General features: G+C 47.4%; 1 protein-coding gene across 1 annotated transcript; it reads right to left on the bottom strand.

Moving 5' to 3' along the window:
* Positions 1-3177: 3177 nt before the first annotated feature.
* On the bottom strand, positions 3178-5025 carry LOC142655932 (lysosomal-associated transmembrane protein 5-like). Its single transcript, XM_075830633.1, has one exon. The coding sequence runs from the start codon at positions 4962-4964 to the stop codon at positions 4278-4280; it is 687 nt and encodes a 228-aa protein (XP_075686748.1). The 5' UTR covers positions 4965-5025; the 3' UTR covers positions 3178-4277.
* Between the last annotated feature and the right edge of the window lie 7404 nt (positions 5026-12429).

The following is a 12429-nucleotide window of genomic DNA, read 5'->3' as shown; positions in this document are numbered from 1 at the left end:
CTGAAGAGAAGTGGATAATACTTCTCTTCAGAACGCCCAGCTAGTAAAAGTAGTAAAAACGCCCCGATGTACGCACATAATACACACCCACTTGGACTTTTGCAAGCCTCATTTGCATAAATACGAAAATGGTTATAACTTGGCCAAAAATGCTCGTTTTTTAAAAATAAAAATGTTACTGTAATCTACATTGCAGCGCCTATCTGCTGCAATAGGAGATAGGGGTTGCAAAATCTGGTGACAGAGACTCTTTAATGCTAGTAACAGAGCTCAGAACAATGATCATTACTAACCGGAAACAATGTCACTCCAACTGCTGGATGAGTCCGCTAGTACAAGCTTTCATTGTCTTATAGGGAAACTCCAGCAGATATATAAAATCCTTCCCAGCTCCCCCTAACCTAGGCCAACCGTGTTCTATTTTCCTCCATGCCGCCTCTAACTTGCTTTATAGAAGAGAATAATCCAGCTTCTGTCTGCCCTGGATTGTACAAATCCATCTAACTACGTCTCATAGTGCCTTGTGTAAGCATCACATAGGAAAGGTGGCCAGGTAACACCTAGCGGAACCTATAGTTCTATAAATCAAATATAATCTACAGGAAGTATACGGAAGGGTATTCACCGATACCAGAACACAGGTCCACATTACTACCCAGTGCATTCATGTTTATTGGTATGGGACAGCAATAGATAACAATCAGAAGCCAACATGGTGGCAGGTGATCGTTCACATGAGAACACACTATTGTTTATCCTAGAGTTGTCCTTTAAAAAATGCAAATGATCCAACCGTGATCAGTGGTGATCACTCGGGTTTAACCAGTTAGTGACCGACCCATCGTGTTTCTACGTCGGTCACTAACGGGCCTTATTCCGATGCCATAGACTTTTTACGTCGCGGCATCGGAATAAGTTTACAGAGCAGGGAACTGTCAAATCTCCCTGCTCTCAGCTGCCAGAGGCAGCTGAGGGCTGGGGGCGTCCCTGCTCTGCCCGGTGAGATCGATATTAGTATCGATCTCACACGTTTAACCCCTCAGATGCGGTGCGCAATAGCGAGCACCGCATCTGAGTGGTTTTGGAGAGAGGGAGGGAGCTCCCTCTCATCCAACTGACTCGGCGATACGATCGCCGAGTGTCTGTGTCTCTAATGGCAGCCGGGGGTCTAATAAAGGCCCCCAGGCTGCCTGGAGTGAATGCCTGCTAGATCATGCTGCAGGCATGACCTAGCAGATGCCTGTCCGTGTTAAACGGACAGGCAGTAATACACTGCAATACAAAAGTATTGCAGAGTATTATAATAGCGATCGCAGAATCGCATATTATAGTCCCCTAATGGGACTAGTAAAAAAGTGAAAAAGTTTAATAAAGTTAATTTTAAAAAAAATGAAAAACCCAGCTTTTCCCCTTACAAAATGCTTTACTATTAAAAAAACAAAATTAAAAAGTTACACATATTTGGTATCGCCGCGTCCGTAACGACCCCGACTATAAATCTATTACATTATTTAACCCGCACGGTGAACGCCGTAAAAAAAATAAAACTATGGAAAAATTGCTGTTTTCTGTGAATCCTGACTTTAAAAAAATGGGATAAAAAGTGATCAAAAAGTTGCATCTACTCCAAAATGGTACCAATAAAAACTACAAGTCTTCCCGCAAAAAAAAAGCCCTCATACGACCGCATCGGCGAAAAAATAAAAACGTTACGGCTCTTCAAATATGGAGACACAAAAACAAATTTAGAAAAAAAAAGCGTTTTCACTGTGTAAAAGTAGTAAGACATACAAAAACTATACAAATTTGGTATCGTTGCATTCGCAACAACCCACTGAATAAAGTTAGTGTTATTTATACCACACGGTAAACGGCGTAGATTTAGGACGCAAAAAAGTGGCGAAATGTCAGATTTTTTTCTATTCCCCCCCAAAAAAAAGGTAATAAAAGTTAATCAATAAATAATATGTATCTAAAAATGGTGCTATTAAAAAGTGCAACTTGTCCCGCAAAAAACAAGACCTTATACAGCTATGTCGACGCAAAAATAAGAAGGTTATAGCTCTTGGAATGCGACGATGGAAAAACGTAAAAAATAGCTTGGTCATTAAGGTCCAAAATAGGCCGGTCATTAAGGGGTTAAGGGCAACATCTGCATGGAGTTTGGGTCTGCTCCCCAATAGCATACTGATAAGCAAACTAGCTTTCCATGAAACCGACCCTAGTGTGAGTGATCAGCCCCATCGTGGACAGGAACTGATGGGAGTCGTGCACAGTACTATATACGCAACAGGCCACAATAAGGAATATAGGACCAAAACATGCGGCTGATGGCAGATCAAATCTCTAATACAAAGACAAATGAAAAATATTTTGTTTTTATTATGAAGCGGAACATACGGCTAACATTTTATAGGAGAGGCAATCTTTGGTGTGAAGCAGGTTAAGTAATAAGGCGCTCCAGTAACTGCCCTGGAGTCAGGATAACATATTACGCAGGAAAGATGTGCTTTAATAAGAAACAGCATTGCAGCCGGATATAAAAAGGAAAAAGTCAAGTTACAACAGATTAACACGGATTTAATTATTCCATTCAGATGCATTTTCAGGAAACACTAAGAATTACACTGAAGCTAATGCATGTGACTTAAACCAGAAAATCAGAAATGTTCTGCCAGAAAATTAATCAATACAAGATGCAGGTAACCGCCAGTCCAAGTCCTATACCCGATGCCACATAGTAACGGTTGGACCAGGTGCAATAAGTGGAGGCCGGGCACGTTCATGAATAGCCAGCGTGGCAGGCTTCGAGAGGAGAGTCTTTGCTTTATAAAAGGCACAGTTTATGGGTTACTCAGGGGGCGGGGGGGGGGGGGGGGGTATTGACTGGTACTAAAAGACTGGAGGTGCCATGATTGCAAAATAAAGATCACAAATCTGGGACTCCCCTTCTGGTATTTAGTAAGTCAGCCAACCAAAAACCAGACCTGTTAACACCATGAGGTCACCAAACGAACAGAGTTCCCAATGCGGTAAATTATATAGTTCTGCCTCTGCGGCAACTAAATCAGAGGCCACCGTTCTGTTCATCGGACTAGACGAGAATTGCATAGTCTACTGCTAAACCGGACAGGACACACAGATCTCCGACAAGTCTCAGACAACAGGACGGATTACTGAACATTAAAGGATCATTTTACTTTCACATCCAACATTGAAAACAGACTCAATATTCAAAGAACCCCCTGAAAGTAGTCCTAAAACATCTAAGCACCCAATGACATCACAGAGAACAAGGATAGAGACGGGGTACGGGGCATCGTGCCATGCTGCAGCATACGCTCAACTGGTCCCATTACTACCGGACAGAATTGCAATGAGGGTGATCAGCAAGTCCATCACGTGGCCTTCTATAGTGCGTTTTCATTGGGTATTAAAAACAAAAATATCATGAAATTATCCTGTAAAGAAACTTTAGTTTTACATGATCCTGTATCCAAGTGCAGGAAGAACAATGGCATTATACTACAAGGGGTTTAACCATGTAACAAGCCTTGGGTGGCGTACACGTAGCGCTCCACATAATATATACCAATACAATTCAGTCTCCGTTTTTTGGGATCACAGTACAAACGTGGGTGTGCGCTATTATCCTGATGTCATCTGGAGCCACCACCGCACGGATGAGCTCCGAGTCTGAATTGTAAAGCATATGACCGAGCACTACGTATACAACGCAAGTATACCAAGGTTTATTAAAAAGTATAGGACCCTATAAAGAAACGCTACAACGTCACCCTTCTATTTCCGTCCAACTGTCCCAATCACTGTGGGTAACCTTGGGTGGAACTTTTCATGTACAACTCAGGACTTTCAATGAAGCTGGCAGCAGTCACTGTCCCTTTAAATGAAACGATGTAAAGTGACAGATCACAGGGGATGGTGACTTCATCCTTCATGACGTCATAGTGCAGCAGTGATAACACAAAGACCCAGGGAGTTCTTGGAGCACAAATTCAGAGTGATGATCAGGGTGATGGGTGACCAGGCTGAGGTTGGCAGCTCCCTGGGTGGACTTTAGTCTGCTACGGCCATGACCCATGTCGGACATCGCCCTGGTAATTAAAATGGCTGGGTTGGGTACAAAGTGGGGTGAGAAGAATCATGGGATGCCATTCTAGTCAGGTGCTTGGCACTCTAGTTACTGTCCGTTGTGCCCGATGGTAAACAGCTGGCTGGCGCTAGAAGAGGTTCTGCCATTATTCCGGGCAGGGACTTTATGCGGCTTCTTTCTCCGGCTCGGGCTGCACGGCCTGGCTGTAAGGGGGTGGAGGGCTGTCCTTACTAGGCATATTGATGGCTTCTTCATAAGAAGGAAGCAGCAGAGGGTTCTTCTCCGGCCCGGGGACCACGATCACTGCCAGACCGTCACTGTCGCTCGGCGGGATGACCCTGGTGAGCAGGAAGCGGTAGTAGGTCAGCACACAGCGGATCAGATAGATCTTCAGTAGCAGAAGCAGAAGGTAGAGGGCGATGAACAAGAACGAGCCTCCGGCCACGGTCGCCTTATCCGTGTCGTCTTGTCCGGGGAGGTAGGGCCTAGTGCTGATCATGCGGAGTTCTGAGGGGAAACGCACAAAGAAGCCGCAAAAGAGCAGCATAGAGCCCAAGAAGTCGATAATCTGGAACGCCAGGAAGGGCAGAAGAAGTCCCGGGCGCCTGCGGAGGACACCGAACAGCAGACACAGGCTGAGTAGGAGCAGGATGAAGGCCAGGGAGTACATAACGGCCACAGGCCCGGCCGAGCTCCAGGGCCCTGAACACACCCCGCCGCACTTAATCACCGCCACGGTCTGCCATACCAGCGACTGCAGACTCACGAACACATAGTACACGGCTACTCCCAGCACCACCGAGCGGATATTAAAATAACCGCAACACTTGGGTGGTTCCTGCGTCACCATCCTGATAGCGGCCTCTCTTCAGTAACTACCGCAGCGCCTCTGCGAGAAATTCTGAGGAGCAACCGGAAGTGACTGCGTTTATAAATAGCCAGGCTTAGTCACGCCCTAGGTGACGTCATTCAAGGCCATTCTATTTGACTGCCGGGAAAGGCCTCCTATGTTTCGCTTCCGTCTTCATCACCGTCGTTATGTACGTCATGTGCCAGCGGTCGTGTGACTTGTAAAGTGTTGTCTTGTAGGATTGTACGTGCTCCTTTAGAGTATGTGCACACACACTAATTACGTCCGTAATTGACGGACGTATTTCGGCCGCAAGTACCGGACCGAACACAGTGCAGGGAGCCGGGCTTCTAGCATCATACTTATGTACGATGCTAGGAGTCCCTGCCTCTCCGTGGAACTACTGTCCCGTACTGAAAACATGATTACAGTACGGGACAGTTGTCCTGCAGAGAGGCAGGGACTCCTAGCATCGTACATAACTATGATGCTAGGAGCCCGGCTCCCTGCACTGTGTTCGGTCCGGGACTTGCGGCCGAAATACGTCCGTCACTTACGGACGTAATTAGTGTGTGTGCACATACCCTTAGGTTATGGTCACGCGTGGATTTGCCGATAGCCGGGGATTGGCCAGCGGATCTACACATCATCTTTGTAATGTAATGGGGTATTTCCAGAATCAAAAATGATCACCTATCTACGGGATAGGTGGTGATTCTCCGATCACTGTGAAAACGGGTCCCAAACCCACTGAGAATCCTCACTGCACAAACCCCCTGCCGCAGTGAGGAGGAGCTTAAATGGAGAAGCGGTCCAGCGTGCGGCCACCACTCCATTCAATGTCTATGAGAATGACTGAAACAGCCAAGCGCTATACTCAGCTGTTTAATTGCTGCATTTTCTCTGTCTGGAATTGCGGATGGAAGGAACGCAGTAGAATACAGTAGCAGCAAAGTGGGTGAGATTTCTCATCCACACGCTGCAGAAATATTCAGAGCAGAAATTGCGGTGCGTATTTTTCGTACTACAGCATGTCAGTTCCTACTGCAGAAAGTGGACTGCATTGCTGTGTTTTTCAGAGGAGAGATCACCATCTCCCAGCCTTGGGAAAAACGCAGCAAAATACGCACCATTTTCTGCAGTAAAAAACGCAGGTGCCTTTTTTGCCGCAGCAGGAAGTATTTTCAACGGAATTCTGCAGCAATTCCGTCCCGTGTGGACAAGCCCTTAATGGAGCGGCAGCGTACATGCTCGACCGCCGTGAGGAGGAACAGGAGGCTCAAGACACCCATTCTCACAATCAGTGGGGGTCCCAGCTGCGGCCCCCGGTGATCAGAAAATTATCACCTATCCTGCAACTTTTTAGCGAGGAATCCGAGGCAATAATGAATATGAAAAATTACATAGTTTTTGGCTCTGTGCCTGAATCCTGAACGTAACCTTTATTTGGAAGGCCCTAAATACGAAGCTAATGCAGAAATACATGTGGACATATTTTCTATGTCCGTATACAAGTTATGTTTTCTTTTTTTCCATACTAATCTCCCTGTCAAAGTCATGGAGCCTAAAAAAAACACAGCTATTTGTGACTCTGCTGAGCCCCTGTATCTAAGCCTATCATGTGTGATACGGTCTGCTGAGGCCCTGTATCTAAGCATATGTGTGATACTGTCTGCTGAGGCCCTGTATCTAAGCCTATAATGTGTTCTACTGTCTGCTTAGGCCCTCTATCTAAGTCTATCATGTGTGATACTGTCTGCTGAGGCCATGTATCTAAGCCTATCGTGTGATACCGACTGCTGAGGCCATGTATCTAAGCCTATCATGTGTGATACTGTCTGCTGAGGCCATGTATCTAAGCCTATCGTGTGTGATACTGTCTGCTGAGGCCATGTATCTAAGCCTATCGTGTGATACCGACTGCTGAGGCCATGTATCTAAGCCTATCATGTGATACTGTCTGCTGAGGCCATGTATCTAAGCCTATTGTGTGATACCGACTGCTGAGGCCATGTATCTAAGCCTATCATGTGTGATACTGTCTGCTGAGGCCATGTATCTAAGCCTATCATGTGTGATACTGTCTGCTGAGGCCATGTATCGAAGCCTATCATGTGTGATACTGTCTGCTGAGGCGCTGTATCTTATCCTATCCATCGGTGTAGCTTTAGGGGGGTCGCAGTCTTAGGCCGGATTTACACGTGTGTTCGTTTTGCGCACGCAAAAAACGCTGCATTTTGCGCGCGCAAAAGGTACTTAACAGCTCCGTGTGTCATCACCATATGATGCGTGGCTGCGTGATTTTCGCGCAGCCGCCATCATTATGACACTCTGTATGTTTGTAAGCAGAAAAGCACGTGGTGCTTTTCTGTTTTCATTCATACTTTTTACTGCTGTTGCGCGAATCACGCGCGTTCCACGGAAGTGCTTCCGTGTGCTGCGCGTGTTTTTCACGCACCCATTGACTTCAATGGGTGCGTGATGCGTGAACAACGCACAAATATAGGACATGTCGTGAGTTTTACGCAGCGGACACACGCTGCGTGAAACTCATGGACAGTCTACACGGCCCCATAGACTAACATAGGTCCGTGCGAGGCGTGTGAAAATCACGCGCGTTGCACGGACCTATTATACGTTCGTCTGAATAAGCCCTTATAGATATGCTGTTTCTGATAAATAATTGTGATTTATTTCTTTTTTGGGAGGGGGGGGGCAAAATATATGTATTTGAAGTTGTGCCCCTGATTGTTTAAGACCCTCGCAACGTCCCTGGCTGCTAGTGCTGCGTCGATGGGTCAGTTAAACACAGCGATACAACTGAAAGTTAACAGCGTCTTCGGTCTTTGGCCGTGAAAAAAGTTGCGTGGGGGGCCCAAGCTGAACTACTGCCCTGAGGCCCATGAGCCTTTAGCTACGCCCCTGGTTCTAGGTGTGAGTCTAAGGGGGGGGGGGGGGGGGCACAATGAATCTTTGCCTCTGGTGAAAGAAAGCCTAGCTGCTGCTCAGATATTCCTGTCAGGGAACACAGAACATACGATGTACATTACATTTCCTCTCTAGTAGATGAGCCTTGCGGTTTTTCTTGTGTTTGCCATATTTTCTGACAGAAATGTGCTGTTTTTATAGTCTTCAATGAATAATAAATGTGTGGGGTTTTAGCTCATTGCCACTAGCCATACATCATGTGGGATTGTACTTTACCTCGTCTGTTGCTGCTACTTGGCACGTGTGAGAAAGGCACAACATACTGTCAAAGAAAATAAAAAGGGGCATCCAGTTCCTGGGGAAGGCGATAATCGCCTGAAATGCATACAAGAAGAGTCCTGACTCATATATGTCTATGTGGGAGAGGGACACACATCCTTTACTATTAGGGTATGTTCACACGGCCTATTTACGGATGTAAATCGGGCGTTTTGCCCCGAATTACGTCTGAAAATAGCGCCTCAATAGCGCTGACAAACATCTGCCCATTGAAAGCAATGGGCAGACGTTTGTCTGTTCACACGAGGCGTATATTTACGCGCCGCTGTCAAATGACGGCGTGTAAATAGACGCCCGCGTAGAAGAAGTGACCTGTCACTTCTTTGGCCGTAATTGGAGCCGCTATTCATTGACTCCAATGAATAGCAGCGCTAATTACGGCCGTAATTGACGCGGCGTTCAAGCGCCTGCACATGCCGGTACGGCTGAAATTACGGGGATGTTTTCAGGCTGAAACATCCCCGTAATTTCAGCCGTTACGGACCCCCGCCGTGTGAACATACCCTTAGGGACTGGCAAGTTATGGCAGAAGGTACTGCGAAAATTTCTATTAACGCTGCGCTGGTCAAAGCCAATTATAAATTTTTTTTACGATGGTATTTAGTTCCCTCTAGACTGGCCAAGATCACTTCTACCTCGTCTTCTTGCATCAGACACTGTGGATGTGTGGGAGACCCTCTGCATATATGGTGGGGTTGCCCAGCGGTACGCCGGTTTTGGCGATAAATCTTTAATATGTTATATTCTATAACTCAGATGAACTTGAAACTGTCCCCGTCACAGGCGTTACTTAATGAGACCGTCCCTGGACTGTCGAAAGCCTCTCATAAATTTGTATCCTTTCTTTTCCTGGCAGCCAAAATTGCTATAGCTACGTCCTGGAAAGGTCCTGGGATTCCTCTTCATCTGATTAAGCCCTCATGCACACGACCGTAGCCATGTGCACGGCCGTGATTTTCTAGTCGGCCAGGGACGGAGAGTCACCCGCAAGCCGCCCGCAAATCGCGGGCCGCGTGCATTATTTCCCTTTGAGCCTGGGCCATGCAAATACAGTGGAAACCATGGTCATGTGCATGGCCCCATAGGAATGAATGGGGCCGCAATTCTACCGTGGATTTTCAGGGGAATTGCGGCCGCAAAAGCACATTCGTGTGCATGGGGCCTTAGACTAAACTGAATTGGATTATGGTAAATGACTGAATACACTGTATAGTCTCAGATAAAGAGGAGCTCTTCCTTCAAGTTTGGCAGCCATGGATCAGAAATCTTGGGAAGATCTCTAACGGTATGTGCACATGACCTATTTTCAGATGTAATGGAGGCGTTTTACGCCTCAAATTACGCCTGAAAAGACAGCTCCAATACGTCGGCAAACATCTGCCCATTGCTTGCAATGGGTCTTACGATGTTCTGTGCAGACGAGCTGTCATTTTACGCGTCGCTGTCAAAATACGGCGCGTAAAATGACTGCTCGTAAAAAGAAGTGCAGGACACTTCTTGGGACGTTATTGGAGCCGTTTTCTCATCGATTCTAGTGAAAACAGCTCCAAAAAACGGCCATGAAAAATGCTGTGAAAAACAAGAGTTGCTCAAAAAACGTCTGAAAATCAGGAGCGGTTTTCCCTTGAAAACAGCCCCGTATTTTCAGACGTATTTTGTTAATCGTGTGAACATAGCCTTGGGCTCATTTTGCCTGGAAGATATTTGACCCTCATTTTTCTGTCTTTCCCCACCTTTTTTCCCACTTTCCCTCCCTCCCTTTTACTCTCTTCTTATTCTTGTTTTCTCTTTTCGATAGATATTTGGACTATATTGGTCTGTTACGATACGATTTACGGGGAATGCCCCCGACTGTTTTTTTTTTGCTCTGTATGATGTATGGTTTGTCTTACTTGAAAACCTTCAATAAAAATGATTGAAACATAAGAGGATTGCTACCACTCCTGGTAGCACTTTCTATGGAGGTTAGCAGAGAGAAAAAAAAGAAGAGTCCTGGCTATGTAAGTCACCTGTGCTGGACACTCCAGGGTAGGGATTCATTTATGGCTGTACTGATATGTCCCCCGTATTGTCAGTGCAGCTGGGATAATATGGCCTTTTTCTGGATTAGCAAAGCATTTATTCATATTTGTGTTCTAAAGACCAATATACATTTATTGTAAGGGCACGGTCTCCATACTTGCCAACATTTGAATTTTTTTTCCAGGGAAACTTAGGGTGTGGCGTCTGGTGGGTGTGTCTTATGGGGGCATGGTTTATCTGGTGGGTGTGGCTAGTGGGGCGTGGTTTTCCTGAATTTCTGCATACAAACGAAACTAACTATTTCTGCAATAGTTACACTGACAACTACTATGGTGGCGGGTATGTCTCTGGTTGTTTACAGGCCGGTGATGTCTCACTTTATCACTAGGGCTAGGTGATATGTGCTGACCACTACTGGTAGCGTAAAAACCAACATAGATAGTGCCTCACACTGCTCCCTGTAGATAGTGCCTCACACTGCTCCCTGTAGATAGTGCCTCACACTGCTCCCTGTAGATAGTGCCACACCCTGCTCCCTGTAGATAGTGCCACACCCTGCTCCCTGTAGATAGTGCCACACCCTGCTCCCTGTAGATAGTGCCACACCCTGCTCCCTGTAGATAGTGCCACAACCTGCTCCCTGTAGATAGTGCCACACACTGCCCCTTGTAGATAGTTCCACATGGCCCCCCTGTATATAGTTCCACATGGCCCCCCTGTATATAGTACCACAGTGCCCCCTGTAGATAATGCCACAGTGCCCCCTGTAGATAATGCCACAGTGCCCCCTGTAGATAGTGCCACAGTGCCCCCTGTAGATAGTGCCACAGTGCCCCCTGGAGAGAGTGCCACAGTGCCCCCTGGAGAGAGTGCCACAGTGCCCCCTGGAGAGAGTGCCACAGTGCCCCCTGGAGAGAGTGCCACAGTGCCCCCTGGAGAGAGTGCCACAGTGCCCCCTGGAGAGAGTGCCACAGTGCCCCCTGTAGAGAGTGGCACACACACAGCCACCCTGTAGTGAGTGGCACACACACAGCCACCCTGTAGAGAGTGGCACACACAGCCACCCTGTAGAGAGTGGCACACACACAGCCACCCTGTAGAGAGTGGCACACACACAGCCACCCTGTAGAGAGTGGCACACACACAGCCACCCTGTAGAGAGTGGCACACACACAGCTACCCTGTAGAGAGTGGCACACACACAGCTACCCTGTAGAGAGTGGCACACACACAGCCACCCTGTAGAGAGTGGCACACACACAGCCACCCTGTAGAGAGTGCCACACACAGGGGGAGTATGTGGCACTTACTCCCCCTGTATATAGTGCCATATACTGCCACTGTAGATAGCCCCCCACCCTGTCCCTGTAGATAGAGCCATTGTGGCTCCCTCTATGAGCAGAATCCCCGGCCAGACGTCGGCAAAACTCTGGCCGGGATTTCCGCTGCAGGAGGTGTCCCTGAAGTCACTGCCCTTATATGGACAGTGAAGTCATGGGCTCACTCTATGAGCGGAATCCCCGTCCAGGCATCGTCAACGTTTTGGCCGGGGATTCCAGCACTCCAGGAGGAGCCCCTGACTTCAGTGTACATATATGGACAGTGATGTCGTCAGTGGCTCCCTCTGTGAAGAGGAATCTCTGGCCAGGCATCGGCAATGCTCTGGTCGGTGATTCCGCTGCAGGAAGTGCCCCTGACGTCAATGCCCTTATATGGAGTGAAGTCATGGGCTACTCCTGGAGGAGCACCGTATTCCCCGGCCGCAGCGTTAGTGGGGGCCTGGCTGGGAATTCCGCTCATAGAGAGAGCCCTGACTTCACTGTCCATATAAGGGCAGTGACGTCAGTGGCACCTCCTGCAGCGGAATACCCGGCCAGGGTATAGTCAACGCTTTTGGCAGGGGATTTCTCTCCAATAGTATTCAATTGTATCTGCGTCCTGAGGATGCAGATACAATTGAATGTAGCATTTGCCGGGACAGTAATTTGCCGGGACAGTCCCGGCATATTCGGGACAGTTGGCAAGTATGGGTCTCACGTAGTGGCGTCTGCCTACCACACACGCCCACCAAGGTCGGAGCTTCCTAACAGATTGTTAATCGTCTGCACAATTTTGGAGGTAAACAGCAGTTTTAAATGCAAAACCGTGCATCCATCAACAGTCAATCTTAATGGAC

This window comes from Rhinoderma darwinii, chromosome 1 (assembly GCF_050947455.1).
Source record: "Rhinoderma darwinii isolate aRhiDar2 chromosome 1, aRhiDar2.hap1, whole genome shotgun sequence".
Taxonomy (NCBI): domain Eukaryota; kingdom Metazoa; phylum Chordata; class Amphibia; order Anura; family Rhinodermatidae; genus Rhinoderma; species Rhinoderma darwinii.
The sequence above is the reverse complement of the archived record's forward strand: the minus strand, read 5'-3'. Positions and strand labels throughout refer to the sequence as shown.

What these genes read in the sequence shown, in the direction of transcription:
- LOC142655932 (XM_075830633.1), bottom strand. Translation starts at nt 4,964, where the DNA reads ATGGTGACGCAGGAACCACCCAAGTGTTGCGGTTATTTTAATATCCGC.